The 24,434-nt window shown below is 42.9% G+C and overlaps 1 protein-coding gene across 1 annotated transcript in view; it reads right to left on the reverse strand.

Moving 5' to 3' along the window:
• The window catches only part of SLC6A2 (solute carrier family 6 member 2), a 108,002-nt gene extending 84,442 nt beyond the window's left edge, over positions 1-23,560 (reverse strand). The window contains exon 1 of the mRNA XM_073307584.1: positions 22,866-23,560. Within this exon, the coding sequence (XP_073163685.1) occupies positions 22,866-23,172 (307 nt within the window). The 5' untranslated portion in view covers positions 23,173-23,560. The remainder of the gene's footprint in view (positions 1-22,865) is intronic.
• Positions 23,561-24,434: the final 874 nt, after the last annotated feature.

Genomic DNA, 24,434 nt, shown 5'->3' on the forward strand with positions numbered 1-24,434 from the left:
TTACGTGATATAGAAGTATCTCACACCAGAGAGTTCCCTTTCATGTAAATATATTTATAATGGTGGTAGGTGAAATTTTCAAAGTCTGGATCAACAACCAAATGCTGATCCTTATTTGAAAGGTATCTGTCTCCAAAAATGATCTGGAAATCTCAGGAGACTTCTGGTGCAGCCAGCTTCAGAAAACAGCAAAAGTTTGACCTTTCTGGCATTGTTCTGACATTTCTTCTTCCACTCCTAGCCAAAGCCCAGAAGCACGCAGGTGCACAAATAATGAAAAATAACAGGGGAAAAAGAACAGGAGTACTTGTGGCACCTTAGAGACTAACCAATTTATTTGAGCATAAGCTTTCGTGAGCTACAGCTCACTTCATCGGATGCATTCAGAGCTGTAGCTCACGAAGCTTATGCTCAAATAAATTTGGTTAGTCTTTAAGGTGCCACAAGTCCTCCATTTCTTTCTGCGGATACAGACTAACACGGCTGCTACTTTGAAACCTGTCATTATGCAAGGGGAAAAGAAATTAACCAAGCTCTGTTTGATCTCCAAAAAGCTTGCTTCAGGTATGGTTTGAGTTTATGGAGAAGGTTTTGTATGTCGTCCCTAATATATTCAACAGGACTGCTTCCTAGTTTTAAACTGGACCCTATATTCATTTCATGGACTCTTCAAAAGAGAATATGATTGTATCCATGCTGCGTCAGCCTGACTGTGGCAAAAGCCAGTCTCACTGAGCATAAATTTTATTGCCCTTGCCCTCTACCCCCTTGACTAGGAGCTACTGATGGGAGAAGGCAGTGGACAAAATTGCTTGTGAAAGGTGTGTATGTTGTGGCTCCGTGACACAGGCCAGGAAAAGCTCCACCACAGAGCAGTGTAACATGGGTAGGAGCTGTGGTTGGGAAGGGAGAGTAGAGCTGAGATTCCACCTCTTCAGATTTTATCACCATATTGGAAGGGAGTTGGGTGGCTAACTGCAAAAACCTTATGAGTGCATGGTTCCTGGGGACACAGAGACTAGTGCAGAAGACCTGGACCACTGCATAAATGCCTCATCTCATCTCCATATGACATTTCCCTTTAGATCTCAGAGTATCTGAGGATGAAAGAAAACCATGCTGCCACAACTCGCTCTACATGAGATCAAACCTTGCACCTCTTTCCACCCACACCAGAACTATCTGAAGGAACCTACAAGCTGAAACCTCACATAAATGGTTTCCTAACCAGTCGTAGGTTTCCTGTAGGCTGGTCAGAATATGGCCCAGAGTTTACAATCACAGTTAGAATCCCTGAGCCCAGTGACAAAAACATCTTGTTACAACAACGTTTATAGTAGTGAAATCTACCAAAAGAGTTTTCAACAATATCCATTTTGCTTCAATATTCAAAATATTTTTGAAATGGCCTTTTTTGGAGCGTAGAGAAGAGAATTGCAACAAATATCTTTCAATCAGGCCTAAAAGAAAGATTTATCTCCATTTTAGAGATCAGAGAAGGAAAATTCTAAGTTGATGAGGATCAAAACAAGGTGCCACCTATTTTGAATGAATGTATTAATAGATATAACAGACAGGCTGGGCAAACTTACCTAAAACAATTTGCCTTGGTGCATTCGTGACTCTTTTGAATTTGCTTTCCATGAATAGTCCAGTGAACAAGTTTACGGGCAGCAAACTGTGAACAATCATTGTCGGGCATTTGCAGTGAAGAGTGTTTCAAGTATTCAGCTAGAAACTTGATTCTAAAAATGATGGTGTTTCAGGCAGGAAACTGAAAAACAAACTCATCTCTGTGCCCAATCAAAATTGCTTGGTTTTTTTCAAACTGTTAAAGAATACGGAAAGTAGTATCAATAGGTCATAAGCAATAAGAGAATGAAATATATATGCTTGGACAATTAAGAAAATGTGTGGCCATGTAATCTGTTCAGACAGTTGTGAATTGAAGAGGGTCAGATGCAATTAGCAAATAGCTTTTTATTGTGTTATCTTTCTTAAGCTGTTCTCCAAGAGCCTGACTTAGCTCCTGGGGCCCTGTTGTACCAGGCACCGTACAAACACAATTTTCAAAGGCAATCCTAAGGAGCTTGATATCTAGGTTAGAAAAAGACAACCACAGACAGAGAAAACAGGGTCAACAGTAATACAAGAATGTCCTAGCACAGCAAACAAGTTCTGGCTCACCACCTGACTAACTACGATCAGCTGGTGTGCATAGCCCTAGAGAGAGAATCTGAAAGTGGATAAGCTTGTGCCTAGCTGGATTTTGTCAGAGTTTTCGTGACCATGGGACATTATGGGAGACAGCATAAAGGTGTTGGAAGGAGTAGCTGACTCGTAGGTGGGGAAGATTGGGAATATTGATAGAGCAAAGGCAGCATTTGATGTGTGGAGCAAGTGGAGCTATATCGTGAAGGTGCTTGTGCCTGGAAAAGGGAGTGCTCCAATCTGGCTAGTCCTTGAGAGGGAGGTGGGTCTCAGCCCCACCTGTAACAGTCAGCTCTCCAGGTGCAGAAAATGAAGAGTCATGTGACCTCAGCAGGTGTCTGGAATAGATAAGGGAGAGGCCTGGATAGATAGTGTGGGGAAATTTCTGTAAAGAGTTAGAAAGGGCCCTACAGGAGCTTATGAGATACTAGGGAAGAAAGAGGTACAAGGATTTATTGGCCTTTCTAGGAGCCTGTGAGATAATTGGGGAGAGAAAACTGTAGTAAGTTAGTAGGCCCTGGGGGCAGATCCTGAGGCACCAGGGGAAGTAAATATTGTACCTACATAGGCTTGGGAGTGACCTGCTAAGCCAAAGAAGGCTCCAGTCAGGAAGGCCTGGGAGTGTCTTAAGGAAGAGTGGGGAAGGATGATATGTAAGCCTTAAAGAACATGAACTTCTGATTTCTACCCTCAGGACCTGATTTTGGAACTGTTTGATAGTAAGCCAGAGCAAGTAAGGGTGTTATTGGCTATGAGAAAGCCTTTGTGATGTCAGTGAGGAGCCCTGTAGAGAGGAAGACTGAGGCAGGGGTGTTGCAAGGACACCCCATGCCCTGAAGGGGTGTTCTGGAGGTAGTGACCCTATTACAGGGAGACAAATATAAAGAGGAGGAGGCTTGATCTAAGTCACAAGCCAAGAAGATGCTTTAACAGCTTTTTGAATGGTGGTGATGATGTGAAGCACAGATAAAGTAGGTTACAGTACTGAAGACTAACACTGTATTGTAAATAGTTTGTCCACATCTAACAAAAAATCAGTGTTATACCTTGCAAATTTCAGCAACTCCTTTGTAATATTTCATACCATAACACCTTCCAAGAATGCTAGTAGGTTTTTCTCAGAAGCTTATTCTTTTACTCTACGAAGAATGAAATTATATGGTAATGAGTAATGTATAGCATCTCTTACGAAGCCCTCTTACTACAACCCCCTCTAATCCTGCTTGATTTTATCAGTGAGTCAATTTATGCCCTCATTTTCAGTTTTGGGTCAACACTTCTGATATCGTTGGGCTCCTTTCACCCAAATGAAAGGGGGGGGAATAAACAGGCTGAAGTGTTTTAGTGCAATTCACTGGCTGACCTCCTTCAAAGTCTAAATACACTGTTGCTAATCTTCCACTGCCATGTTACTTATGGCTGTGTATTTTTAAACACTGATCACTGCGTAGTAACAGAAAGGGTTACCACATCTCCGCCAGACAAACTCAGTTATCTCCTCTGCTTTCTGTTGTAAGTGTAATGAGCTAAAGAGACCCATTAGAAGCTATTTTGAACATATTAAAGAGAGTTAAATATATCCAGCCACTCAGAGCAGCATGATTCATTCATAAGTAATAGCTAAGTCATTGAGTAAGGTCCTATTTACATAAATTAATGAAAAGATCACCTTTTACAATGGTGTATAATTTAAAGATAATCACAGGAACAGCCAAAAGGGCAGCAAAGGCCCATTTGGTTCAGCAAGAATTTTAAAGAGCAATCAAAGCAGAAAGCATGAGTTTGAGAAAACATAGGCATTCCAGGAAGAGGATCAAGAGCCAGTGGAGATGACAGTGTGGTAATGGGAGCAGTGCTGGTAGCTGAAGCTTCAGAGGGATCTTCAAGTATAACTGCATGTATGTTATACACCAGTGATCTCAGTTGGGGAGGGAGGGGTGTCATAAAAGCACAAATAACATCAGTGTCAGAAGACAGGCAGCAATATCTTGGTTACCTCCTCTGTCTTTCCATTGGAGGAAAATGGAGAGCTGTCCAGAAATGGGAAATTCTCTCAGGTAGAGGAGGGCTCAATGTAGTAATTAGATCACCATGGAGATGGTTTGTGGAAAGATGGAAGAGCCTTAAAATGAGGAACTAGCTCCAGATAAAATATATAGATGAGTCTAGGAGGGAAAGAGGGGAGAGGCTTCACTGGTATCTAACTTATATTTATGGAAGATCTTGGAGGACAGCTTAGACTTCATAATGCTAGGAAGTGAAAGTAACTCATAAAACTATTCTCTTTAAATGACTGAGCATAGTTGTTGACTAACAGCATTGTACAAATTCTGTTTTCCATAGCATGCCAACATGAAAAATAGTGCCTGGTACAGCCACCTTCCTCACAACATACAGCAATTCCCATACTTGAACAGACCAATTGTCTAGCTTGTCTGGTATTCTATTCTGTGCAGATTCTTATACTATACTCATTACCATATAGTATATTAGCACCTTCCAGTAGTGCATTGTGTCATACGATGACACATCTGTCACATCCTGCTAGTGCCCTACCCACCTTCCTCTTGAACATCAGGTGTAGGCCACTACCAGCTCCATGGCACTTGCCCCAATGGAGCATTGCTCTGTTTCAGTATGGTGATTTCTCTAATTTGTAAGGCACACACTAGAAGAAAACCTCAGTTGTAGCACTTCTGTATAGAAAGAGTCCTGTTCGACTCTCTGCCCCTGCTACTTGTTTAGGGGCATGGCCAGGTGTTTAAGGCCTTTCCCCTCCTCAGATCTATACTTGATTGTACAAGGCCAAAATATTGTTTGTCAGGGCTGCAGAGATCATATTATACCAGCTCATAGCTGCATCACTGTCACAATAACATAACCCCCTTAGTTATAGTCACCTAGATTGTGGGTTGATGTCAATTCTAACAATTACATTCAAGAATGAAATTAGCCCATAGTCTTTATTGACTTGAAAGTCGAGCTGCCACCATTTGTGCCCACATTTTTCCATTGGCACTGTGACTCTTTGCAAGTGACCTGGCCAGTTTAGCCAGGTCACAAATACCAAAAAGGTCAAGTGTAGCAAAGGCTGCCTGCGGAACATTTAGCTCTATCCCTTAGGGAAATCTCTCTTCCATCACTCATGTTCAATTAGCACTCGAGGTGGGGAGGCTGAAGGAAGTTCACAGCACTAAAAACTCAGCTCAGAGTGTGACTGCTAGGCTTCTGAAAACATCTAGTTACCAATGAACATGCTTAAGAGAGTTATTAGTACAGTTTTCCCCATTCTATCACCTTACTGCATTAGCATAGGTGCCCCTATAAAGGGAACATGATGCGTATCCTTGCAATCACCTGAGGTACAGCAAAGTATCTAAGAGAGAAGTTCATCTGTAAATGAATGAAGCCAATGAAGCCCCAGACACAAGCTGCAGGATCATCTTGGAAAGTCAGCAGGCAAACACTTGTCAACCTGTACATTAGGAAATCTGCGTCAAGGACAACAAATTCAAGGCTTCCCCCCGCCCTGAGTGGATAAGAAACATTTGTGGGTGATTAGAACAGAAAAGAGCTGTTTTTTCAGTCCATGGACCCATGTAACTGGGTGTAAAAAATTAGAAATCAAAATCTTATATATTAGTATACTAGGTTTCCATTGAAAGATGATGGACTGAGCAGTCATTTTCTGTGGTGTTCCTTAGGAAGCTATGTACATGACAGGAGATGCAGAGGAGTCCCTGCTTGCTGCAAGGGGGAGCTAAGGAAACGGCCATTTTGTTTCCATTCATATGCAGAATATTAGTCACAGTTCTCTCATTTGCTCTCAGAGGGACTGTATTTGTTCGTCTCAATCCAGAGTAATCAAGACAATGTTTTCACCATTCAGATTCATAGGCTCGAAGGGACCATTAGATCATGTAGTATATATATTCCTATATATCATAGACCATAGAATTTCACCCAGTTACACATGTACTGAGGCCAATAACTTGTGTTTGGCTAAAGAATATCTTACAGAAAGGCATCTAGAAGACATCAAGCAATGGCAAATCCACAAAGTCCCTTGATAGTTTGTTCCAATGGTTACTCACCCTCACTGTCAGAAGTGTGTGCCTTATTTCTATTTTGAATTTGTCTGGCTATAACTTCCAGCATTTGGTTCTTGTTTTTCTGCCTTTTTCTGCTAAATGTAAGAGCCTTTTAGTACCTGCTATTCTCTCCTTATGAATGTACTTTTACACTAATCTAGTCACCTCTCAATATTCTTTTTCATAAGCTATAGAAGATTGAGCAAACTAAGCTACTGTACTGTAGACTGTCAGCTTTCCTCTTCTCTACTGAAATGCTCTATTTACTCAGTGGGCTTTGTGTACTAATTTCAGAGGGCATAATGAGGAAGGATGTGGCTGTGACTCGTGGGCCATTTTAGGAGCTGCACAGTTGCCATGGGGAAGACTCTGCAAGCATCTGAAAATTTGGTAGGAGGTGCCCGAAGTGCAGTAGTCAATGCTGCTTGACTGCCCTAAGTAGTGTTTTAGCTTTTTAAGAAGTGTGACTTTTGGTCAGAATATTACACAAATATTTCCGGAAAACCAAAGCATCATGCTATACACACACCAGAGAGAGCACGATGGTTTTAGTGTTTAGAACAATGTTGTACAGAGAATACATTTGCCATTAGGTCAAGGATGAGCGTTTTTGAAAAAACTATCTGCTCTTGTTGAGGTAGCTAGGAGGTTAACCCTTGACGTCAATGGGAGTCAAGTTAGACCAGCATTGGATACTTTTGAAAATCTTTTGGTTCCCTATGAAAAATCAACGTGACAGGTAAATTACAAGTAGTACAAATGGAATGAGCTTCTGCCCTCTATTGCCTCTCTCTTGTGGGGAAAGATTAAACTGATGCTTCAAATGTCATTTGTTTGGCCAGAATGGAGTGTCAACGTTGCATTTCTGGGATGGCTTCTGCTGGAACATGCAAACTTAAACATGGTTCCTGGATGCATAGGGCAAGATACTGCAAACCCGAGGGTGCTGTGAGAGTGGGGAAGAGCCACAATGCAGCTGGATGCCTGCGGGGTGAATTCTGCCAGAGTTAGTGAGAGCTGGTGTTGAGGGGGCTCCTGTGTAGTTCAGCTTGCATCTAGCCAGCTCTGGGAGCTGCTTTGGGGGTTTCCACCCCTGCTCAGCCCTTTAGAACACGGTTAGCATCCATGAGGGCACTAGGATGGAGCAGGGATTGACAGCCTATGTACCACAGACCATTAAATTTCAGTTACCTCTGTATTGAGCCCCCTTAACTTGTGTTTGGCTAAAGCTTCCCATTCAGTAAGGCATTCAGTAAGGCATCTTGATTTGAAGACATCAAGAGATGGAGAATCTGCTTCTTCCCTTGATAGTTTATTCCATGGTTAATCACCCTTGCTGTTAAAAACGTGTCTTATTTCTAATTTGAATTTGTCTGGCTTCAGCTTCCAGCCACTGGTTCTTATGCCTTTCTCTGCAAGATCAAGAGCCCTTCAGTACCTGGTATTTTCTCCCCATGATACACTGTAATCAAGTCACCTCTGCCTCCTTTTGATAAGCTAAACAAATTGAGCTATTTAAGTCTGTCACTATAAGACTTTTCCCTTTTTTTTTTAAGCCCATAAATCATTTTTCTGGTTATTTTGCTGCACACTCTTCAGTTTTAAAACATCCTTTAAAAAATGTGATCAGAACTGAACACAAAACTGTACACAGAGGAAAAATCACCTCCCTGCTTCTTCTCACTACTCCTCTGTTTATACAACAAAGGATATTAGCCCTTTTTGCCACAGCATCACACTGGGAGCGCATGTTGTTGCTTGTCACTACAATCCCTAAATCTTTTTCAGAGTCACTGTGTTCCAAATGGTCTGCATTCCTTGTTCCTAGGTGTGAAACTCTGGATTTCAAAAGGCATTTTGTTGGAATGGGCCTAGCTTCCCAAGTGATCCAGATTGCTCTGTACTCCTGCTCTCTCTGAATCATTATTTACTTCTCCGCCAATCGGTGTGTCAGCCGCAAAATATATCAGCAGTGAGTTTTGATATATTTCCACATGATTGATAAAAATCTTGGGCCCTGTTTGCACATGAGCTTGATGCTCCTGTGCCAGGCACTCAGATTCTGTCTGTATTCTGAGAGACTGTATTTTTAATACTGTGCCATTCTGCAAGCTTAAAGGAGTAATGTAGTTTCTTTTTCTCAGGGCAACTTCACATGGAGGCAGCCACATTTAAAGACTACTTCTCCCCCCCGCCAGGTTTTCTTTAGTTATTTGACAAAACAAAAAACTACCCCAAATGCAAGCACTCTCTGGGGAGCATGCAGTACCCATTTTTAGGCAGCATGAGATTCATAACTGTACCAAAGTGAAGCAAAGTGCTCAACACATCTTAAATCAGCTCTAGACAAGTGTCAGGCAGCTTTCAAGATGATTAATGTACAAACCAATGGGAGGTAAATGATTCTTCTCTAGCAGAGTTTTAGAGCAAGTATAAACATCATGAGGTACACTTAAAACTTGTCCTACTGTTCAGTGATTAATCCTATCTTAAGTTCAATTTTTGGACTGAATGACCAAACCAAAACACCCCCTGTCCTTCCAGGTTTTACTCGAGGTCTATTTGTAATATCTTAGTACAGAAAATATTATCTTGCACTCCTTGCACTGCAGAATCCTGCAAATTTCTGCTATCAGCCAATATATAACAGAATATATTCTGTCTCAGTAGTGAATGATAGTTATAATTTCCTACCTGTAAGAATCCCAGTAAATCAAAGTGCTGTTTTGCTCTGTCATTTTAAGTAGAGTCTTCAGTACCAATGGTTTTGCGGATGCCAGTATGGGCAACTGATGAAACACACTCTTGAACAAATATTGTGCATATTTTTTTGCCATTAAAAACATCTGCCGTTTAATTATAATTTTTTGTTATAGAGCTAAGAACCCATAAAAGGTACAGTTATGTACCTCGTACAACTGGATTTAAGTAAAAAGTATGCTCGCTAACTGTAATCAATACCTTACTAAAGTGAGGCTAACTAGGACAGGGTACAATATTTTAATTAATTTGTTTGTAAACTCTCTCTGGCTGCAGTGATTTACATAAGGGATTATTCTGGCACCCAATTTACCACTGCAGTAACAGCTGCTGTTGCCCAAACTGCCTTGGAAAATACAAAAACGTTCTCTCATTTATTTTAAAAGATTTCAGGCACTATCAGCTCAGATCACTATATATGATTTTAAAATTACTGAATCAGAGTAGCTTCCAGCTGTGGATTCTTTATCCGACTACCCTTCAAGTAGAGCTGTTTGGGAAACTAGAAAATTCCACAAGAATATGGCTAATTTTTATTGAAAGCACTCACAATTGGAAAGCTTCAAGGAGCCCCATTTATTATGTATGATAGGGTAGCACTGGCAACATGCTAGATGCAAAGCATGTATAAAATGATGCCCCTGCCTTGAAGAGCTATCCCAAAGATTCTTAAATTACACCTTATGGCAAGGTTCTCAGCAAAAAGTCTTGTGTAAATCGTACCACCCCAATAGTTGCCACAGGAAGACTAGATCACTGAAACCCTATTGCCCAGTTCTCTTGCCACTGTCCCATCCCCACATCCAAAGGGATTAATGGTAGTAATTTGGTTCTGGCCTAAACCACAGCAAGCTACAATAATCCCTGCATTGGCTGAACCATTCTGGCTGTTGCAATAGAATAGCTAGGTACTAAACTTCATCTTTTCTCTGCCCACTTGTTTTCTGAGGGGAGAAAGCAGGCACACCGGCTTTTATCTAGGCTCGAAGCAAAGGTGTTTTTTTTTCCAGTTTTATTTAATAGATTTTCTTTTTAGTCCATGAGCAACAAACAAAGAAGCCTAGTTCCCCCTCCGTCCAAATTTGCCAGTACTCACTCTGTCATTGCCACTGTGTCCACGGCCTCTTAGCTAGAAATTCCATCTAAGAATGTGAAAATGACCTCAGGGTCCATAATAACTCACTGCTAAGATGAAATGAAGATCCAATAACATTTGAAAGCAAGGTATTTCCAAACTAAGGTTTTACATAGAAAACAGAAGGCAAGTTTTATGCTATGACTGCACAGTACTCTACAGTAAATCCATGTTGCCTGGGTAGTTTTTGGACTGTGTTGTGCAGCAGAAAAAGGAAACCTCTCATTGATCGTTATTACTGCTAGTCTCTTTATACCTCATTATTGTAGGGCAAAAAACACACACACACACACACAAAAAACCCAACACATTTAAGTGAACTCTAAGATGTCCAGATCTGTTAATTTAGGGTTAGAGATTCTTTGTCACCAGCCCTTTTGTAAGGGGCAATGCATAATTGTGACTCCACGACTAAATCAGGAGGGACCAAATTGCAAATCAGAGTCTGATCCCGGACTTCCCCTACTTGCTTCAGGGGAGAAGTAATCTGCACCAGCCACATACCCAGTGTTACCAACATTCAAAAAGGTATGAATCGGGTCCTGGAAAAATCAAGAGTTTTGCTTAACACCGCAAGATTTTTTTAAAAAAAAATTGGGTTATTTTTATTTGACTTCTGAGCCTTTCGGGTGCACTTGGTTCACATTTTCAGACTTTCCTCTACAATCACGAGTTTGTAGTTTGGAATGAAAGCTGAGAGTCTCCCCCAGTCACTTGTCTCGGTGAGCTGGGACTCTAGGTAAAAACCCTAATGCAACATAATTCTCATGATAAAATGGTGGTCATTTAAAGCCCTGAATACTTTGCACAAGTTACTTCACCCTGCACTGGCTCCGCTGTGCTGGCTGGCATGTGGAGACCAGGGGGAGAGTCAAAACTCCATCCACTCCCCACCCATCTGCCTGGGTCGGTGAATAGTAGCCCCATGGAGGCTGCTCTCCCTGGGGTGCTGTGATCTGCGATAAGGAAGCCCTGTGCAGTGCAGGAAAGGAGTGCCTTATGCTCCTGCAGGGGTGCATAGACCATAATGTGACCTTTATGGAGTCCGTTTAAATCTAGTTCCTTTAACGAGAACCACAATTTATACAAATCTAACATTATTTACAGGGCGTAGTATTGAGTGAAGACTTGCTCTTACAAAGTGAAAATCTTCTACATCAGCTTAGTACTGAGACTTTTTTCTATTGTCTTCCTCAGTTTCTCCTCTGGAAGTCTGCCTACTCAAAAGTCCTTCAGATATCCAAGTCAGCTACCTGGGGTGAAATCCTGGCCCCGATGAAAAGCTTGCAGTGAATTCCTTGGGGATAAGGTTTCTCCTTTGTGTTTTACAAATAAGAACAAGAACATGGATCTATGGATTTTAAACTAATAATATGAAGCTATGTATGTACAAGTAACAAATTACAGAGAAGCTACAAACTATCAAATTATTCCCAAAAATAAAATCCTGAAGGGCCGCGTTCTCCTCAGCAACCTCCCCAGTGATCTCATGTACTGGACCCTTTCACTTCTCTTTAGATAAGAGACAAATGCATCCCTTAGCACATGAAATTCCTTGATTTTGTCATTAATCTTAAAATAAAATATGCCTATGAAGCAATTTCATCCATGGTATCATTACTAATCTCTTAACAGCAAGGCACAAAAGCTTTTCAGCCTCCTAAGGGATCAATCTCTTTGAACATCCATGGAGAGTTGCAGTCCCGTGTTCTGATGAAAGTCAGGTAACAAATGTAGTTCTGATTCAGCTAGTGACTCATGATCCTTGTGTTTCTATAACACTTGTGTGAAAATTTCTAATATTGTAATTACTCCAACTTATTTAACGGTTCTCTCTCATCAAAGCAAACATTTAACTTGTATCCCCAGCTGTTTGAAAGATTGTCATGCACAAGTAGGATCAGACTTTGAGACCTGGTGAGAGGGGGATGCAAGTTTTAATGTTGTAAAAAATACAGGCTATGGTTCTGTGTTCTAGGATTGCAGTAGTGAATGTAATATGGAAATGTGGATTATTCACTGTCCATATTTAAAACAGTTCTGTAAGTTTGCACAGGTAGGCCCTCGAAGATTTAAACCCTTCTGAGAAATAATCCCTGCCCTTTTCCTTCCTTCCAATAAAGGGACATGCCTCCACTTTTATGTTAGCCTTGTTTCAAATGGACCAATGGCAGGTTAATTTGAGCGACACACTGTTCATTTTTGCAAAGTGTTCCCATCACCATTACTGCAAAAGCCAGCTCATTGGTGCAATTAGGCAGCATTGAAAGGTGCCATTCCTAGAATATCCTAATATATTAAGTGAGTCAGAAGATCCAAGAAAAAGAGCCAGTTGTGAAAGACCATTTTCATTATTATACAGTTGTCTGAGCTCCTAATCATCTGGCTATTTAAATACAGTACATTGACTTTACATTAATTATCCGTTTGTAAGGTTTTATTGCTCCACCTTGTGGTCTGAAAAAAGTTTTGGTCTGTTACATTGCTCTATAGAATACGATACTATCAGAGAAAAATGCCAGTCCTTCCTTTTCCTCTGCATTTAAAATGACATTTTCCCCTTCAGTAGTACCACACTGGACCCATTCTAAAAAATGTCCTAAGCAAACCTCTGATTATTGTTTTCTTTAGGTTTGATCAACTCAGGATAAAAGCTTATTTCATTGGTTCATTGACAACTTAAATAACATACATTTTTCCATGCCCTTGATGGGCCAGAAGGCCAGCTGTTGGGTTCAAACAATTCTGCAGGCTCACATGAAGAAGAATCCTATGCAGTTTTCTACCAGCTGTACTCCCAGCACATCAATGACACACAAAACTGTTAGTCAACCTAAGGATGCTGTCGTAAGATGTGGTTCTTTAATCACTCTGCTCCTAATTTCAATGTGTGGAAATCCAGGGCTATTCCTGCCACCTCCCCCCACCAACCCAAAAGTGCTGATAAAAAAAATTATAAGGGAGTGAGACCTCGATCCTTCTAGCACTGAAATCTATATTCCCATTGACTTCAGTGGGGCAGAATCAAACTGATAGGCAGCTCTTGTGCTCCAAGGTTTCTTTGTTATGCTGATGTGACAAGCTTGTTCTAAGGAAAGACTTTATAACAGAGTGGGCTGCAAGTCTTATATACATATATAATTCTAATAATAGTCTGATAGTGATGGATTCCTATTTTACACATGCTTAAAGGGTAGAATATGAACTCAAACAGTAGTAATAACTAAACAATAACAAACCAGTTAATACATGTCAAGAGAACAGCATCAGCAATTGTCCACATTTTTGCAAGCAAATGATTGTGTTCATGACTATTTAGACAAAGATTGGGAGCACTGGAAATTAGCATCCTCTTGCGAAAGGCATGTCGACAATGGAGGCAGCTTTCCTCACCGCTTCCCCAACTATCGGAGAGCTTTGATCATAAAGAACTGCTTAAGGAGTGGCAAAAGATAATTAACTGTCCATTTCTACCTGACTTCTGAATTTTATGTCACTTTGTTTCATGGAATTTCATCCACTTGAAACTTTGAAATGTCTTTTTGGATGAAAATAAGTAAGACAGAAGTATTTAATCAGTCCTCTGGCAGACAGGTTCAGCCTTAGAACTGTAGTCCCTAAATCTCAGAGTAATGTGCTGTCCCCTCTGTCATACTTCAGGAGAGACACTGCAAGGCATATTTAATTACAAAATAGGGGGGGAAAGATAAGTACAAAATCAAATAGTGAATAGTGCTGATAAGGTACATTAGTTGAGAAGTTCTCATCTATGACCTTCCCAACGTAAGATATAAATAAATAACAAAAGAACAACATATCCAAATGCAGGCAATGCTCCCTTCTGTGGTTCTGGTCCTAGTGCTTAAGGAATAAGGCTAAAGCTAGGCAGACAGATCCTATATCCAGGCACATAAGTGGCCTGAAGGTGCTGAGCAATTGAAGCTCAGTCATCATAGTCTGTCCAATGATTTAAGTGGGAGCAGTGAATGTTCAACACCTCTACTAGGGTGACTAGACAGCAAGTGTGAAACATTGAGACCGGTGGGTGGGTGGGGGGGCTGATAGGAGTCTATATAAGAAAAAGGCCCCAAAATCGGGACTGTCCCTATAAAATTGGGACATCTGGTCACCCTAACCTCTACAAATAAGATTTTGTGCCTAAAATAAGGATTCAGGTGCCTGATTTTTTTAAGCAGCCAAGATTGGGAAATGTTGGCCTGATGCCTTTAATATGGAACATCTATTCTAACTTAGGGAACAGTGCAGAAGCACTAGGCAGTGGAAGGATGAAGACATGCTTCTTAAAACTATTTGCGATGCTCTGAAACATTTGCCTGCATTAAAATTTGCAGCAAGTGGACCAGTGTATGACAGACTGATTCTAATCATAGTTTCTATCAGGGTTTATCTAAACACAAGTTAAAATAGTACAACCCTCTCAAGCCTCACTCCCCCACCCCTTTGTGTGTAAACAATTTATTAGAGCCCTGCAGATCCAGATATTCACTTTATATACGCAGATATCCGCATCCGTGGACCATTTTTTGCAGATCGTAGATGGATGCGGATCCAAATTTTATACCTAAAACCCTGCAAATCTGTGGATATCCATGGATCATTTTTGCAGATCAGATGAGGACACACATTTTGTATTCGTGCAGAGTTCCAACAATTATATAAGTACAATGGTGCTTTATATGGATATACTGTATGGAGAGCAGAATAGTCTATAATGCTATAACCATCTTTATATGGATATAGTTTCATCCACACTACACATTATATTGATATAACTATTTCTCTTAGGGGTGTGACTTATTTTTTACTGAAATAATTAAACTGGTCAAAAACTGTGTGTAGACCAGCATGAATTCCCTCCCTCAGCTGTCTCTTACAAATGTTTCAGCAGGTGCAGTGAAAAGGGTTTGTTGATTATTCTCTTTAAGGGTCTTTTCTGCTTTCCATTGCCTCTATAGTTCCCACTGAATTCAATAAGAGTTTAAACAGAGATCAGTGAGAGAATGGGTCTGGCATTTCAGCTTGGATAAGTATCCAAAAATTAGGATTCTTAACCAAACTACACTGAACTCCTGGGTCTGCTTCATTAGGCTGCTATACTTACAAGAGAAGGCTTTCTAATGTCACTTTTAGAACTTCCCTCTTCAGATAAACTAGAAATATGGTGAGAACAGGCTTTCTGGTGATACTTCAGCACTTCCGTTTCAGCAGAAGCACAAGAGGATGAAAATAAAAACATGAATCAAACCTTTCAAAAGGACACCCACCTTTAATTGTGATGTGGTACTGTTTTGCCCATCTTTGCCGTAGATGCTACTGAAATTGTATCAATGGATTTCTAATCCTTAATTGTGCACTATCTGTTCCTTCAGTCCCATTCAGCACTGTTAAAAAGGGACATCTGCATTCTGTCAGCACAACTGATTAATCTGCCAACAGTAACACTAACCTTGTTTATTATATGGCAAGCACTGCATTAAGGAAGGGTGTTAAGCACCTTCTGTAGTTCCTAGAAAACCATTTTCTTTTTCTGTGGGAGTGTGGATTGGGGCTTCTATCCAAACAGATCACAAAAAAGGATTTATTAGTGGCAAATCTGGTCTGCCTTACTCACTCTCACTGACCTCAGGATAATCCTGAATAGGATATATATAGCCCTAAGACATTTCACTACCATTAACCTGCTGTTGAACATCAAACTGCAGCCTGCTGGAAGCTGTTCAGAAAGATGCACATTTTCAATTCAGAGGTGATTTAGCTGGAAGTTTGTATTACCAGTGTTGCTAACTCTCATGAATTTGTCATGAGTCTCATGATTGTTTTTCCTTAAGGCCCCAGCTCCTGGAGTCAAGTGGATATGTGATAATTTCATTCTTAAAGGAAAAGTAAACTTCTAGCCTTCGTGACTGTGGAGAGAGCTTCAAAATGTGACACCCCATCCCCCCGTGCACCCTAAAGACTCAAAAAAGCAGAAGGCAAATCTATTACTTTTACATAATCTCATGATTTTAAAGCCAATCTCATGATTTTTTTGGGAGCCTGACTCAAGATTTTTGAACATTTGGGGTCAGTAAGACTGTATTACTAGTATCTTGTCATTTATGAGATTTCATAGTACCCTGAACTCAAAAGTCAGAAACTCAATTTAGAATAGGTAGGGATTTGATCTCTTGAGACAGGAAGAATTAGTTATTCCTTCTCATATATTGGTAACATTTATTAAGTATCTGATGTAAATCAAGTAAGCAGGGCCACACGGACCTGTAACCCCACGAGACCTGGGCCTGGGACACAGCAATTCTGGGGCACCATTCTGGTGAGGTAGCAATACTGATGGTCAAGTGGAGGAGAAGCAGCAGGGAGTTTGTGAGAAGCATGTGACCAGTATTCTATTAGGTGCACAGCTGGTTAGCTCGGCGGCTGAGGAATGAAGAAGTGGCCCTGAAAAGAAGGGGATGTTGTCATGTGGTGGGGACACTGCAATCCCTTAATCTGATCTTTTTCCAATCTGCCATTTCCACGATACATTGGGACCAAAGGCTTTTGCTTATGAACACATTGCAGAGAGGGCCAGGCATAACGTTTTGAATGATCCATGGGAGTTCACTGGCTTGACACAGCTTTGCTAATAAAACTTGGATACTCTGTATTAGGAAACCAAACTTAACCACTACATTTGAATCCAAACTTTTTATTGCTCAATGAGGCCCACTCCAGGGTAGAGCTTTCAGTGAAATTGACTGAAATTACTTGAGATGTTGATTATATAATTTCAAGGGAACACAAAAAGACAATACTCCATAGGTTACTGTCATGTGACACAGAAAGTAGGATAATCAGGTTTTTTATGGTATGCTGCATTTCTCTGCTAAAATGTATTGATTGTTGGTGAATTGTGCTTTGAACCAAACATAGACAGGTACAGTCCTGGAAATCTGTTAGTCTAAAACACTGAGGAGGAAAAGTGTCTCTGAGGAGATTAAAATATATCTATTATGATACCCAAGGAACTGTTAAAATATGTTCCTGTGGCTTTTTTGTGAATGTATAAAAAGCTTAATTTGAGTCTTATGGTATAATAAGGATCTGGTGACTAATCTGACAATTACATGCTTCCTAATAAAAAGTTTGAACATGGTCAGTCTTACCAAGTAGTTCGGATCACAAAGAAAAGTGCAGGATAGTGTAACAAGTCTTTTCTTTTATAAATCTGAATTCAAAATATTCTAGATGGTGGGTCACATTTCATTTTGTTTACAAACCGCAAGAAAACTTTAAAAATGAATGAATATTAAAATAATATGTTATTGCTCCGTTAATTTAATGCAAAGTATCACCTTACACCCACAAGGAGTACACCAATTAATCATACCAGGCATTACTCAGCATGTAGTTGCTCAACTTCATTTGGCATCAGTGTGGGATATTAGATACATTCTAAACTACCAATATAAATCCTATTCCAAGTTTCTGAGAATCTAATTCTAAAGCTACTAGCTGTGCTGGAAAACTCTTCAGGGCTCTATTTGGCAATCCTCACTCAGGGAAAACCGCTCATTGAATGCAAGCTCACGAGAAATGTAGAAGAAGAGGTCAGGCATCAGACTTGATGTAAGTACGGTGATATTGCCTGATCAAGGAAGGGGTGATCAGACCCATAGATACACAAATAAAGCCAGGAACTGCTTTAAAAAAACCTCTTGCCAGAGGTTTATATGAGAAGTTAGTTCTAATAAGGCTTAAGAATTTATGAGAGTATGAAAATCAGTGAAAACTGGCATACTTGATAGCAAGGCATTTCACAATTTACCTACTGGAAGCTGTAGTTTTCTTTTGTGTTGTGAAGACTACTGAAGTACAAATAATTCACAATAACAGCTGATAGCCCAAACTATTGTGGAAACATTCAAGGACCTCCCAGCTCTAGAGTATCATTTTGTCTGTCTGCCAGAAGCTGCAGTATCTGTATGTAGTTTTTGCTGTCACAGAGTAAATTAGTTTAGAAGATACAGTGGCCTTATTGATTTCACTGAGTGCAGGACTGAGAACTGGATCAGGACCAGTGTATTTGAACTAAAAGTTTCCTCTTAAATAAATCTTTGACCTGTTTCAAACTGAAACTCTGGCAGACATTGAATGCTGACTTTACCTGCAAGATAAGCAAAATAAAAATGAACACTCAAACTTTTTAAATCTCGCTAAAGTTTTTTTTGTTGTTGTTTTGCTTTGCTTTTTAATGAGTTGTTGAAGGATATTTTTGAGAGCTACAGTTGCTCAGGCAGGGTTACATTCTATCCTCTATGTGCAGAAATCCCATTGGAGTAATTCCACAAGATATGCCAAAAACAGATATTTCTAGCTGTTTGTTTAACAGTCTAATGCTACTGGGTCCTTCTTACTCTTTGTTGTTATTTTATTGGGAGCTGGTAAAAACAGAAAGATTTTTTAATTTATTTTTAACAGCGGTGATGCAGTTTATGAACTTGCACATTGTGACAAACTAGTAACCAATGGTACGACCCCGCACTCCTTGCATGTGTGCTACTCCCATTCAAGCGAATGGAAATTGCCTTTGTGTGGAACTTTAGGTTCCATCCCCAAAGGGCCATATCTCCAGTTCTTACACAGGAAAGCCCCTGAAGTTTGCCTGACAAAGGAACTCAAGGATTTGACTAATAAGAGCTGGGTATGTATATACGTACACATCCTTGTTAACGTTCAGCTTTGAATGAGGTGAGTCCAGTGTGTATTCCGACTTCCCTCCTGTAAAAAGTAAGTTGCTTCCTACAAGTGCTCTCACTTTGACATCATGAACAACTTAATCTTTACAAGCCTGGAAAGACTCTAGTGCGCTGTGTTTTCATTGACAATGTCTAACCTATTCAGAGTAGCACAGGAACCCAGACAGCACTCACACAGCATCCCCCCTTCCTATTGTAATAGGGGGATTTTCTTCCACATAACGCTTTCAGGAAGGATCTTTCGTGTGCTTGGATGTTCCTGTTTGCAGTGAGCCCCTAATATTGCCTTATGGATTATAGATTTTGGAATGGGAATATAATTCTGTTCACCAATCTATCACATGGTACTCTGAATTCAAAAATCACAGATAGCCGTAAGAAGGAAAACAGAGCGGTTAGTTCGGTCTTAGCATTTGAGAGAACTTGTTGCAGGCCACTCCCTCGCAGCAATCGACTATAGGAACATCAGCCTTAGTCACATTTGTCTACAAGCGCTAGAATGTCCTCTAACTCTTCGTTTGTTTACTTCATAAATCTCAGCACGCTGTAGTTTGAAAGTTTCCCTCTTTCTCTTGTGCAGTCAGATCCTTTAAGAAGACCCTTATAAACACCAAAAGGAGAACAGAAACCATTAATGGGGTTTTTTTAAATTCCTTTTTTAAGTTTCTGGACATTTATTCAATGGGTGTGTTCGCCAACACCAGGAATCCAAGTGGATACTGCACCTCTGGCTAACTGAGCAGCCAAACCAAAAGCTACTTTGATCGCTGTATCACTTCCTATTTTTGTTGCTTTTCAAATCACATTTTTTGTGTCTCTGCCTGTGACATCTCCTGAATGGATGTGTACGCCAGCAGTTATATGCTCCTTGCTCAAACTCTTCACTAAATTTGAGTCAGCAAAACTCACTAAATGCTGGTGGCATTCTCCTCCGCAGCAGTGAGAGAAAAGCAGTGTTGCCATCGTTTTGCTCCTACAATAGCAACTTTCACAGGCGCTGCTGTATTTGCAAATCGAGCCTTTGAGAACACCTGTGGTTCTCTGGGATGGCGAGAAGGGAGTGAAACCCAGAAGGCATTCCTCTTCTCTGCATTGAGTTGCACCTCTGCTACTGCAGGGAAAACACCTGTAGAACAAGAACCCTTCTATGTCCAAATGTGTAGCCAAACTTCACCCCGGCGAAGTATTGAGCTGGCTTGAAACTACCTAAAGCAGGTTCACCCACCCTTAGTCTCCTCTGCCCAGCTCACTGAGGCAGAGACTTCTACTTCCTAACCAAGCAAGCCCAATGCCTATATCAAACATGGTGGTGGTGGATGGAAAAGCATTCAGATACCAGAAAGATAACTGTGGTCGAGTGAGACTTGATAGAAGGTAGTAGCCAAGACCACTCTGTTGTTCTGTTTCCCACTCCTCAGGCCTGAGCTATACTAGGAAAAGGTGCCATGTCTGAACACAATTAGCTGACACACTGCTGACCCTGGGCTAAGATCCGGACAAGCCACGTTCAATATCTAGTTGTGATTATGCCCTGCAGTTTAACCAAGGCTCTGAGGCAGCCCTTCCCTGGTTATCTTCCATGCTGAGAACAGCTCTTAAAGAAAAGCCCTGGCTAAGTGACTGCCATCCTCTCAGAAGCTGACACTCCTGAGCATTAATGACAACCCATCCTTTTCTCCTCAACAAAAACAAACCTGCTCCAGGGCCAGAAGGAGCTGTCCTGCTTAGAATGTGTTAAGGGGAAAGGGAAGGCTGACTGTGAGGGAGGAAGGTAGAGGAGCAGAGACAGCAAAATAGTATTTACAGTCTCCAGACCAATGAGCAGCGCTGCTCTGAGTTTCTGAAGAATCTGTTAGCACTGGGGGACCTCTCAGCAATAACCCTAATTTCACTTTCCTGCTGGTGGGAAGAGTGAAAGCTTCCGAGTGGCTGATTGCAGGGTGCTCTTACGTTAGCTCTATCTGTCATCCATGCATATTTCCAGAGAGTTCAACAGTGAGGTTGACTTCTTAACATTATATAACCCAAAGACTAAATCAGAGGGTCATGTGAGAGTTTTTGGTCCAAGAGACAGAATCCACTAAAAAGCTAGGCACATACCAGCTGCCATCTCCCACTTTTTTCCAGAAAATCGTGCTAGCGGTGTCTAAATTGCCCTGGCTGAAGTTAGAATGAACACACAGGAAGATGCAGAATCCTGCCCCCCCCAACCCCACCCCGCCAAATGCCTGAACTAGTAGCAGGCTACTCAGGGAACGGGGAAGAATCTGAGTGGAAGTGACTCAGAATCATGGGGTAAATGCAGTGAGTTTGACCATTGTAGAATTTACTTCTTTCTGTTACTCTACAGCAAAATAGAGGGACTATGCCTCTCTCTCCCTGAAAATAAACTACAATCTGTTCACTGAATGTCAAGTAAACAAAAGCTCTCCGAATGGTGCATACAGGTAGAATGGCATGGATAGTGATAGTTGATACACCTGCAATAGACCTCAAGGGTCACCTGCCTGTTTCCTTACAAAGGGGCAGTGCCTGGCACAACAGTATCGTGGAGTGTCTGAGCTATCTTGGATTGAATCAAAGTATATTTGGGGGCAATTTTTTTCAGTTCCTGTACAGCTGGCACACATCTGTATGGGTAGCAGGAGTATGGTTTACCTGATCCCCCTCCAAATATTGGGTAGTATTAAAGCAGGCTAAGTTTTTAAGTACCAGCCTTTACTGGTATCAGCTTAAGTTTTAAGGAAGAGACAGTGAAGGTGCAATAACCCACCGTACAACTCAGTTTCAGCTATCTACACTGAGTGGGATTTTCCCGCACCATGTATTTTCTCATAGGAAAGAAAGACTTTTTATGCTACGAATGTGAAACCGTTAGTCTTTATCACCAAGCAACCACATCACCAAGACATAAATAGCTGTGTGTCACAGTACATGCTTTCCATCCAGCCATCCTTCTACCCAGAGCATTGAACGCTCAGGCAAACAGTCTTCCATCTGGTAGATGGGGTCTGTTCTAGGTGTGATTTGTAGGCACCCACAGATAGTGTTACTCCATTGCATAGTGTGTGTGGGGAGGGGAAGCGGGGGGGCATCACCACTAGCAGCACCTTAAATTTCACAGGGATGAAAGAGGCCTCATTGTGTTTAAGGTCTTGCTATAGATGTGCTAGACTGTTTGAATTGAATATAATTAAGGTGGGGTTTTTTGGTTTGTTTTTGCCAGTGATGTCAAAAAATAGAAAACCCCTTCTGCACAAGTCTTCTGCCCGCTGGAGACAAAACAAAAACAAAACAAAAACCGGCTCCAACTGCATACTGGATCGTGGAAATCAAATCCAAAACAAAAGCGGTGTCTCCCTCAGAAACTTTCTCACTGGCCAAGCTACCACTTTTCCAGATGCTCTTTTACTGTTCGTAGGTATCCCCCCCCCTCCCTTACACTCCACTCACATCTTTTGCAAAAACAAGCAGCCTGACGTAAAACCAGCTCTAAAGGACTAAAGTGGCAGCCGAAAGTCGTAGCATCAGTTCAAAACTTTTACTCTGAGGGAGGTGGGGGCTGTAATTCCGAACTGATCGATTTCAGCGGAATACACTGCAAGGGAGCGCTGAACCTTGTGGGCTGATGCTCTGCAGGCTACGAGGAAGGGAACAGACTTTCTAGGGGGATGAGGGTGTGCTCCCTGCCCTCGTGCCCTGTCGCTATTAACCAGTGACAGTGACTGCGGATCATTAAGGAGAGGCTAGAGAACCACAGCGCAGCTATGATTTCAGTCAGTCTGCAGTACAAAAGAAAAAGAAAAAAAAAGCAAAGCTTTGGAAACTCTGGGAAGTGAATACAGCACTGCGGTCTGCAAAAGCTCTAGCCCTGGGGATGGGAAAGACCCAGTAAAATTGTGCTCTTACCCCCTCCATTTTTGTAGCAGAGGTAGGGAAATCTCCAGACATTGGCCAGGTCCACAGCGAATCCAATGACCGAGAGAAGGAAATCGATCTTCTTGCCCCAGGTCTCCCGCTCCGGCTGCCCCTCGGCGCTGTACTGAAGGCTGGAGGCGGCCGGCAGGAGGCTGCTGCTGGTGTATTGCACCCCGTTCTGCTCCTTCACCAGCAGCAGCTCCACGTCCTTCTTGGGCGGCGGCGGCGGCTGGCCGGAGCCGTCCTGCACGGGGGCCACCGCCGACACTCTGCGCTCGGGCTGGATCGGTTTGTTCATCCTCGCCTTGAGCACCCCGAAGGAGAGCTGGGCGGGGGGGAGAAGGGGAGAACGGAAGTGCCCTTTCCACGGGAGGCGACTCTGGGCGCACCCGCCCGGCGGTGCTGGGGGAGCCGTAATAAGGCAGGCACATGGGCCGGGAGAGGGGGGGATCCCGAGCGGCTGCACGGGACGGAGCCTCGGCTCCGGGGTGCTGGGGGGAGCCCAAGTCACAAACTCGGGGCCCAGGAGCGGCACCTGCGGCCAGGCTGGCGGCGAGCCCCTGGGTGAGGCGCGGGACCAGCGCCCAGGCCACCCACCTCCGCCGAGGGGTCCCTGGCGTGGGGCGCTGCCGGCTCCTTGCCCCGCTCCCCACGTCCCGCTGGCTAAATAGGGAACAGCCCCAGCCACTCCCCTTGCACCTGAAAATGTCAAACCTCCCTACGCCCGCGCCGCCCCGCGCCCGGTCCTACCGCCCGGGCAGAGCCCGGCCCCGCACCAGGGGCAGGCAGGCAGCGCTGCGTCTCCGCCTCCGCCGGCGCAGCCCCGGCCGCCCCCCACCGCCGCCTCGGGCCGCTGCCCGGCTGGAGCCCGCCAACTTTCGGCTGCCGGAGCCCGCCGCAGAGGCAGGTTCCGCTGCTCTGGCGGCGCGGGGTTGAGCAGGGCAATTGGGGGCCGCGGGGGGAGCCGGCGCTGGAGGGGGGCGGTAGCGCCAGGGTGCCTGGGCGGCCGGGTCCCCCGCCCCGGAGCAGGGGTCGGCAGACTTGGTCCCCGTTTCGCCAGCAGAATGTGCGGGCCCGGCACTGGCTGGCTGGGGTCGGGGCACAGGTGCTGGGGCCAGGGATGCTGGCTTCAAGCGGTTCCCAGGGTACACCAGGGTTGCAGTTTGGTTCAGTGGCTCGCAGCACCCCCGGATCAGGGTATTTCCAGCCCTGCTGCTTTGGTGTAAGAAGAGTAGAATTAGGGGACAGAACTAGGGGCCTAGAATTGTCTGAATCCAGGGGGTAGGGGGGTCTCCAGAGCTGATCTGTTGTCATCAGGATCTGGGGGTGTGTATGATTCCTTCCCCCCAGAGCAGTGGCTAGACTTGGTCTCCCTTTAGGCAGTGGAATTTGGGGGTAGCGGCCAAACACTGGTAGGGTCCAACTTTTTTGCCTTTTCCCCAGTGATCCTACTAAGCAGCCACCGCCCCAGCCTAACTTCAGGTCAGGTCGCAGGCCCACTTGCTTTCATGCATGCTGCCCCCAGTACTATTCTAGCCTTTGTGAGGGGGGGGGCTGCGC

This window comes from Lepidochelys kempii, chromosome 12, assembly GCF_965140265.1.
Source record: "Lepidochelys kempii isolate rLepKem1 chromosome 12, rLepKem1.hap2, whole genome shotgun sequence".
NCBI classification, from domain to species: Eukaryota; Metazoa; Chordata; order Testudines; family Cheloniidae; genus Lepidochelys; species Lepidochelys kempii.